Source organism: Halictus rubicundus, chromosome 5 (assembly GCF_050948215.1).
Source record: "Halictus rubicundus isolate RS-2024b chromosome 5, iyHalRubi1_principal, whole genome shotgun sequence".
NCBI classification, from domain to species: domain Eukaryota; kingdom Metazoa; phylum Arthropoda; class Insecta; order Hymenoptera; family Halictidae; genus Halictus; species Halictus rubicundus.
Genome location: NC_135153.1, coordinates 14,379,432 through 14,389,014, shown reverse-complemented (window position 1 = coordinate 14,389,014; position 9,583 = coordinate 14,379,432). Strand labels below are relative to the sequence as shown.

Sequence of the window (9,583 nt, the reverse complement as noted above, 5' to 3'; positions counted from 1 at the left end):
TTAGTTAACAACCTTCATCATTGAAGAGATTTTAATCTTAGGAACAAGCTTAGCATTCTCCTGAATAGATTGTTGTCGTGTGTCTGACAATTTATTGAACTGTACTACTTGTTTCGCGTTGTTTCTCATTATTAAATGGAAGCGCGACACACTACCGCTATTTGCACACTGTTCCCTTGGAAATGCTCTCCTCGAGAATCTATACGGGCACGAAAACGATCAGAAAGCTGCAGGAAACATTTCTGAAAGCCACTTTTCGACGACCCTTTCAGCTCTTCTGTCGAGTTTTCGTTTCCGTCTTCCAGGGGATTCTATTGATTTCCATTCACACGGTGCACGTTTTTCTGATCGTTTTTCCTCGGGCGAGGAACACCATCTGCCATGATTAATTGTCAGCAAAAGAGTCGTGCGGATTAACTATGGTAATTACTAGACTACCGGGGGATCGGGTTAACAAAACTGGGATCGAGATTAAATTTCTTTATTGACTGTTCTACGACGCGACGGTTCGAAGAAGACAGAGATCTCTTACAACATTTTTAACCCTTGAAGGTAATCAAGGGGACAAAATATCAGCCGTTGTGATTTTTATATTAACATTGTTAAACAACCTAACGACTAGCGACTTTTCAATAAAATCAATTTTCGAATCAATTTTCTTGCTTGCCATTAGACAGCGGATTTTATGCATTTATGACAAAAATGAGTAGGTGTAATTTAGAACTGTAAAAACGTTCGAAGAATTTCAAAATACTGCCACATTATTTTTAACCTATGAATTTCTGTTTCACGCCAGTTTATTGCAATTCGGGTAAAACATTTTTATATTGCAGAAAGTTCCACTGTCTACTCATTAGATTACAAACGTAACAAAACGAACACGCAGCTTCGCGATAGTTATCAACGTATTCCACTGTGCCAGTGTCTAGCAGCAGCCCGAGTGCGCTGTCAGCGTACAGAATTCGTGCAGTAATTTCCTGCAGGAACAAAGAAACGTCTCGAGGAAGTACAAACGAAGGAAGTTCAGGAGCGTTTCGAGTCCTTCAGGTGCGTTCGAAGGGAAATCGAAAGCTCGTCGAGTCTAAAATTCAATTTAACCCTGTCGCGCGCGGTTTTGCCTGGATTAATCCAGCGAGGGGAAGGGAGGAGGAGGAGAGAAAGGGAATTTCTATAAAGGTTTACTGGGAAGTCATTCAATCCTGAAAAAAGCGGAAAATCTGACGTGTCATACATACAGCGACGCGAGTCTGTCGCTCGCTCGCTCGCTCGCTAGCGCGTGTGGCGTGCAACGGCAGAATTCCATTTTCGATAAAAGCAATTTCCATAGAACGTTTCCCGGGGATGTTAGAGCCAAAAGCAAACGTAGGAACGCGGGGACGGTGGCTTTCAGACGTGTTCCCACTCGCTGTTTAGCGTGGCACGCAATATTGCAAACACTTCAGCCCCGGCGCGCACCTCTCCGCTTTGTTCGCCGGCCAGCGTTCTTTGAAGCTCGCTCGCTGAAGTAACCAATAAAGTTTTTCCAGCCGGCTGTATCGAGGATAACGAGCCGCGTTTCTTTTGACGGTCGCGTGCCGAGACCTCGCGAATTCAAATTCCACGGTGTTCATGAAATTTTCAAACCATCCCACCGATTCCCGAACGAGATCCGGCCAATCGCACCTTTCCACCTCATTAAACGTTTTGTTCGTTTTCAAGCATTCACAGAAAAGCTCGTTCTGGTGTGGAGCTTTCGAAAAATCGAGTTTCGGATTGTGAATGGTTTGAAAATGCGCAATGGCACGCAAAAACATTCTTTCACTGAAATCAAGCTTTTTCAATCAAATTCTATTAATCTCTGTTCCATCTAGACTGTGTGATTTTATGAAAAAAAAAAAATGTTAAATTGGAACAGGTATTGATTTTCGTTTTTAGTATGTCTAATATTTCTAATAGGTTGTAAATAATATAAAACTATTTTTAACTGCGTCTAATGTTTTTTTAAACTACAGTTACTCATTTTCGTCCGAAATAAAATTAAAAATTGAAATCCTAAATGAAATTAAAATTATTTAGAGAATCGCATTACTGATTTACTCAACAGAAAAAGGTTCCGCAAAATCGACCATATGTGTTCGATGAAAGAGAATTAAACGAAGCTCGATTTTTCGAGCGACCCACCAGAACGTTAATGGCAAAAATAACGACCTGTTTGTTGTACACGTTTGCATTTTAGAACATTCTTGCGTTTCCAACTTAAAAGGAATATCATTCCGTGCCGTAGTTCACGAAAAGGGATCGCGTCGTCAAGATTCCTGTCATGACCGAGTCTTCCCACTGCTATTCTTGCTTGTTTTACGATTGTCTCTTGGCAGGGGTGTTGTTTTGAACTACGCCGGAATAAAAATGGTACGTGAGGTTTCGGTCTTCTTTGTGTTTTCGTGTGTGCCGAGCTGCGACTACAGGCACGATCGGCAGACAGACTTTGATCGAAATCGTGGACTGACTCCTATGGAGATTCTGTGACCTAGCCGTCTCAGATTTTGCTTGAAATGTAACCTGTGGTTTATATCATGCTTGACTGTATTCAGAGGATTCATGGCTCTGTTGCGTTCGGTTCTAAAAGTAGAAAATACGAGGAAGTGCTGTACTAACTCTCCGCTGCTGATCCGTTAGCTCAAACGACGAATAATTTGACTGTATTTGCCAGAAACTAAATTAACTAGCATTAGATATGTTATCTATTACATTGAGGAGCTTTGTGCTTTTTGCGTTCGAAAATCTGAAAGAAATGAATAAAATCCTGGGAAAATAGGCCCTTATAGAGGAAGATCAATAGATTGTCGGAGACTTAAAGTTTCATCAAAATCTGAGACGCAGCTGGCAGAATCCGCCCGAAGAAGGGGTAGCACTTAGGCTAATACGGGCCGCAGAACGTGTAACCGTGCTCCCCTAATTATTTCATAAACAGTTTCAGAGCGATTCCAAGAAACGCGAGGCGAACTTGCCGGCTATTACAGTAGCTGCCGCTAGAACGAGTCCCCGTGAACTCGTTGGACTATTAAGTGCCGTTCAAACTACCATACGGGCAAAAGAAAAATTCTAACGTGTAGTTCGTCGTATATCCACCTACGACCCGATACCTTCTCCCCGCGGGTTTCAACATCGTGCCGTGGTAACTCGGTTCGCTGCCACTCCCTATGCAAAACTGTCAATTAATTATACAGACCGAGCTGCTTCGAATTATCATCCGGGCCACCCGTTTCCATCTTTCCTTTCCGTCGAAGTTACATCACCTGTTACGTCACTTCCGGCTCCCATCCGAGCAACTTTTCCAGGCTTCGTTCCTCCCCGACGTTTCATCGAGAAACGACTCGAACGATTTCGTAACAATCCATCACTCGTTCGCTCGCCGTGCTTCGTTATTCGGAATTCCTTATCTGGCAGAAGAGGCGAGCCTTTTCTACTCAATCTCTATCGCGCACGAGCCCTTGTCTTCCTTGGAATGCTACCCGTCGTGCTCTGCGAGAGCATTATTCAGTGATTACATTCGATTCGAACACTTCGGAACGGGATTCGGAAAAGCGAGCAGAAAGAACGGTAGCTCCAAAGTATTTTGAGTGCGGTGCTGAATCATTGAGAAATGTGAAGTTGATTAGCGGAAGCAGATAAGTAGATTGCGGATCTCCTACTATGTACTAAATCAGTTTTTACTACTTCGGGTTCCGTCTACCCATTTTAAATGTTTAAACTCCGTAGTCTACCGATAAGCCTGCGCTGAACAGCATGTAATGAATATAAGAAGCACATAATGGGATCAGTTCGCCAATTTAGGAAAACTGTATAGCCGAAAATTAATTAGAATGGAGTTTCCCCTCTCGTTCCCTCCCCAAAATCAAAGAAATTAACGTCAGATGATTATAACAGAAGGGAGGATTACCCTCGTTATTTACTCATTGAATTTGCTAATTAGGGAGCGTATAACGAGGTCTACATAGAAATGAAAACTAGGAGCATGGATTATATTTGATTCTGATGTTCACCTCCCGTTGGCTTCTGAAAGTCAAAGAAGCCAAGGCTAGCTCATTGAAACGGAAAAGGTGACCACCTCGTTACTTGATCATCGACGAATCCAACCAAGCAGCACATAACGAAGTCTTCCCACAAATTCGGGAAAAATTGTATGGCTAAAATCAATTGTAATTAATTTTGGAAGAACTTATATCCCTCCCTTCGCCTTCCAAAAATCCAAGAAGCCAAAGCCAGCTAATTAAAATGAAAAGGGCGATAACCCCGCTATTTCTTCACCAACGGTTCCAACTAAGAAGCACATAACGAAGACTCCCACAAATTCGGGAAAAATTGTACGGCTAAAACTGATTTCAATTCATTTTGGAAGAACTTATATCCCTCCCCTCGCCTTCTAAAAATTCAAACAGCCAAAGCCAGTTAATTAAATTGAAAAGGGCGATGACCCCGCTATTTCTTCACCAACGGTTCTAACTAAGAAGCACATAACGAAGACTTCCACAAATTCGGGAAAAATTGTACGGCTAAAACGGATATCAATTCATTTTGGAAGAACTTATATCCCTCCCCTCGCCTTGGAAAAGTCGAAAAAGCCAAAGCCATCCAATTAAAATGGAAAAGGTGATCTCGTCGTTTTCACATCGACGCTTCCAAGGAAGAAGCCCATAAAGACGACCATTTGATCCATGAAGCTGCCACGGTGGCTGTCCAACGAAAAACACGTTCGCTTTTTGTATTCCAGCATAGTAAGTTTGCTGTCATCGATGGAAACGTTGTCCCATGTGATAAAAGCTTCGGTTCCGGTCCGTGTGTGTGGAAACACGTAGGCCGCAGAGCCCGTTTCGTGCCAAGTACAAGGCTGGGGATTCAATAGATGGCCGGACAGTAGAGAATGTTGTATAGATTGTTACGGTGGGCATGATCTATGGGGGCGCCATGACCCGGCCGACCCCAGAGCCTCCTCCAGGTATCGAAGTGCCTGCGACAGCTCTCTTGTTCCATCCGTCGTTCCTCCTGGAACGAGAATCTCGCTTGAATACACGGTGCGTGACCTCCTGTACCCTCTGTCTGCATGCTCTAGAGTTAATTGCATACTTGGAGGAGAACCGTAGGTTTCCGCCCCCACAGTGTAATTCAAAGTCCTGATCAAACGGAACCGTTACTCATTTGCCGCGATGTTTGAGACGTCCAACCCCACCACCCTCGCGTAATGACAGAACCCGGGTGTTATTTGGAGGGAATTGTTTCAATATCATTATCCAAACAGAAAAGCATCTCCCCTCATTCGATGAGAAATTTAGTTTCAATTAATTTGACGGGTTTGTCTTTGACTCGCGCCGCGCGCGGTTCGTTAGAACGGCGAATACCCTACTTCGAACTTCAGACCAAGAAAATCCAATCCGAGTCGAAGATAATATAAAGTTAAGCCAGTCGCACTATACCGAAAATCACCGGAGACCAATCCGGATATTCCCGATTATAAGGGAAATTGTTGGGAGTGATTATACGATGGTAATAGTATAACCTTCATCGTCAAGGAATTTCAGTTAAGTAGTCTGCATTCATTTCATTAATTTTCAGACCTGCGCAGAATTTAACATTTCGTAATTGATCCTTGCAACGATCGAGAAGTGTCTATTGAAAATTATAAGTAGCGAATTAACGTAGTTGTATCGAAGCAAGTAGTACGAGTCAACGAGCAGTCAGAAGACAAGGTAGACAATTTAATAACCAGAAATAGCACAACTTAATTTACGAGAGATCTAATTCAAGAAAATATTTTCAACCATTCCGATAGAGTATAAGAATTAATTCTGAACTGCGAGGGACCGAGTCAGGGGTGGAGGATGAAACGTTGCCGTCGATCCAGCGAAATCGAAGCGATCGCTTTCAGGTTCACCGCGTTATTATTTAATCAGACCAAGTGTGCAAGTAACTCGGCGCGCTTCTAGCCCGGGCTGCTCGATAGCGTTCAGCACGAAGAGGATCGCGCCGACGATCGATACAATTACTGGCCCCGGGGTGGGTAGAGTAAGCAGCAGATCCCGCTGTTATGCGATTCTCCGTGATCATTCTCCACTTACCAATGCGTGCTCCCGTTTCCGTCGCATTTGCTCGACGAGCTCGGTGATGTACTCGCGATTCCCGACCCCCAGCCGCCGTAATCTGCCGACAAAAGCGGCGTGAATGGACCTCTGTGTGTCTAACAGGATCCGAGGACAATTTCCCGCGACCTTACTTAAACATAGAGCTGTTACATCGATCACCGTACCGTCCATAAGTATCCAGACAGCCATTTATTCATCCTAATCACATTATCAATGTGTTTAAGATAGCCCATAAAAAACTGTGACTTTAAAAACGACTTTTTGGCTGTTATATTCCTTTAGAATCATACATTTAGTAATTGCAACATATTTAATTTCATTATTTGATTTATGAAGGAATTGCTAATATCTGCATACTTATGAACAGCAGGGTAAATAAATATTGTCTTGGTTAGATTTTCTAGATACTTTAGATATGCAAAATTAATAATTTTACCCGTAAGCCATAAAATTACAGTATTGCAAGTAGTGCAAGTCAATGAAAAGTCTGACTTAGTAACAGAATAATGAATCTCTATCAAAGCAAGTAGAACAAGTCAGCAAACAGTCAGACAAATTAAAGAATTAAATGTTTTACAGATTAAAGCGATCAGTGAATATCTAGAGAAATGTTAGGCAAACTAAAAATAAAATAATGACAGATTTCTACGAATCTAACCAGAGTAGGTCAAAGAGTGATCAGACAACGAGGTAAATAAGCGAACCTTTCACTGATTGCAACGATCAATGAATGCCTCAAATAAAATGTCAGGGTAAATGGGGAACATAAATTGTGAATGAAAGAATGATGTGATACAAGTAGTATAGGTCGATGAATAGTCAGACAACATGGTACATAGTTACACTTTCCATTGATTGAAACGATCAATGGCAGTCTAAACAAATTTTTTGATAAATCTAGGGCGTAAATTATGAAAAAATCACGTGATCAAGTGGTAGAAATCGGCGAATCGTCAGACACCTATCCACTACTGTATAAGTTGAAATTAAAATTTTTGCTACGTGGTTTCTGCGGGAAGTTGCCGTCAATGGACGATAGGGAACCGAAACTGGAATGAAGAAGGTGTAGATTAGTAGTGATCGAACCGCAGGATGTCCCAGCCCCGAGAAAACGAAATAATTCGACCAGCAATTTGATCGTAACGACGATGGTGCGGTTCGGATTAAACCACCGATTCTCCGGTTCAAAGGAGCGGGGACGTGCGTGCCAGGGCTTTTTCCCAGACATTCAGCCAGACATCGTCGAATGCCTGATCAAAAACGGCTGAAATTGCAGTCTGTAATTGCTCCGCGTTCGCGCTGGAAACGCCCGGGCGAAATTGCGGCTCGCTGCGCGCGTGAAGCTTTCATCCAGCCGCGAACACAAAGGCTACACCCCCGCCCCCCGGGTATAAATATTCGAACAATAACTTGTAATTTCGCGAGTCTGGCAAAATGGCCCCGACACTCATTACGATACGTATGAAAACTTACGATAACAGCTGCGCCGTCGCGGAATTGCGCCGCTTTAACCCCTCCGCAGCTCCGATTTGTTAAAAGGGAATCGACAAAAAAAAAATATTAACTTATATTGTATGCTTTTTACATTCTCGCTTACCTCGGCAAACATACGCGGCAGATTGAGGGTCGCATTTGGCAAAAATTCGTCGATGTTCTGGTTAGGTCTGGGATAATTTTCAGGTACCGACCTTTTATTAGGTCTGAATTAACCCTTTGCACTCGGAACTATTTTAACTCGAAAACCATATATTTCTACCTACCTAGATCATTTTTTGTTCATTTTATGCTTACGAAACTGATGTGAAAAATATTTTGATATAGTAATTTTTAGTGGCGCCTCAGAGTCGCCACTCGAGTCCTAAGGGTTAAACTTGAATTAGGTCAGCTTAGCTCCGAGCAAAATTTGGTAAAGTTAAATTAGGTTGGAGTTGAATAAGGTCCTATCTTATACTAGGTTTGGTCCACGTTTCAAGTGGGTTTGAGGTAGGTTGAACATGGTTTGATCTATGTAGTCAGATGAGTTCTGAACCTGATGTGGACCTGATGAGGTTTGTTAACGTTTGTACGAGGTTGTGCGAGGTTTTCTCAATTTTCAACTATTTCTCAGCTATATGTTCTTATTTAGACTTAGGCTCCTATCTATGATATTCTAGTCTTAGATTAGATCTTAAACAGTTCCTCGAGAGTCCAAGCTGTACCTGAATTAGATCCAAACCAATTCTCCCTGCAGCTTATTTAGATCTGGTTCGATCCACGTATCGGATCTCACGTAGAGAGCAAACAGAGGGTCTATAATCCTCGGGTCGGTTTTTCCTTCGGGGGCGTTAATCAAGGAAACGCGGCGGCGTGCGATGTAATTTTTCTTTAACAAGGAACCGACGTGGTTTTTCCATCTGGCCAATAAACTTGCCGCGAACTATAAAACTTTTATTGGCTCATCGCGTTCGAAAAGTTGCCCTGGCATCGCAATGAAACGCGAGTGCGAGCGAGCGCGTTGAAGGGTATCCAAGGCGGCGGAAAACACCGCCGTCTGGGAAACAGGGACGATACCTTTTACGATGGGAATACATGTGGGGGGAAACACATTCGCGGGTACTTGTTGCCACGCTTCCATCGAAGCGGACTAACTTCCGCCGCGGGGGCGAACTTCTATCGCCCGGGGAGAATTATTGCTCGGTTGTTTCTCACCATCGCGCTCACATTTTTATGTGAGTATTATCCGCGTGCGCTCCCCGCGCGCCACGCTTGTGCAAACCTTTCACCGATGTTTCCTCACGGATAACTGAATAAACGGGGTCAACTTGAACTCGCCGGAAAGGATACGCGTATAAACCGCGGTTCGACAAAACGGTAAACGCTGCTACGGCGTACATGAAAAATACTCATCTTCGGTGTTATCACTGTTTTGTTCTACGCCCTCGCAATTCTACCGAGCTCGGGATACCGTCCATCAGGATACCGAAAGTTGAATTCATGGCAATTTTATCCTCTATTTTGAGAATATTCTACTGACTACACAGTGCTGACAATTTTAAAAATCATAGCACCACTTTATCCACAAATCACGACTCGATAACCACCCCTAAAAGATCCAATCCTTCTACGCTTAAAGAGTGATACAAAATTTTACAAAAAATACACAAAATAACGTTAGTCTATAACTATCATTTGCTTTTCGATTGATTCAAATATCTTGTATAGTTTCTAATAAAATGACAAATATAGTTAAATAGGAGGTTTCACCCTCATATCTACCTGAAAACAAGAAGAAAAGACAGCATCTTTTTCGGAATGATGTTTTAGGAAAACCAACGCTACTCTGTAAACACAGGCGCTTAAAATGCCGCCAGAAGTTCGCAGAATCGTCCGAAATTAGAATTTCAAATGTCCCCGGGATAATAAATTCGACCACTCTGCACATCTTCCCGAAATTTACCCCTAAAGTCAGAAGAAACGGCGTTAAAAGG

The 9,583-nt window shown here is 42.8% G+C and overlaps 1 protein-coding gene and 1 long non-coding RNA gene across 4 annotated transcripts in view; both read right to left on the bottom strand.

Moving 5' to 3' along the window:
* Positions 1–465: 465 nt before the first annotated feature.
* LOC143354440 (uncharacterized) lies at positions 466–2,779 on the bottom strand. Its single transcript, XR_013082333.1, has 2 exons — positions 1,987–2,779; positions 466–1,953 (listed from the first exon to the last, which is right to left on the bottom strand). It is a non-coding gene; the product is annotated as an uncharacterized LOC143354440 (long non-coding RNA).
* Positions 2,780–4,088: 1,309 nt separating this feature from the next.
* LOC143354439 (uncharacterized) overlaps positions 4,089–9,583 on the bottom strand; it is a 29,089-nt gene continuing 23,594 nt past the window's right edge. For all 3 annotated transcript variants that reach the window (XM_076788520.1, XM_076788519.1, XM_076788521.1), the window contains 2 exons: positions 6,093–6,174; positions 4,089–5,022 (listed from right to left, as the gene is read on the bottom strand). In XM_076788520.1, coding sequence (XP_076644635.1) covers positions 4,876–5,022; positions 6,093–6,174 — 229 coding nt within the window. In that variant the 3' untranslated portion in view covers positions 4,089–4,875. The remainder of the gene's footprint in view (positions 5,023–6,092; positions 6,175–9,583) is intronic.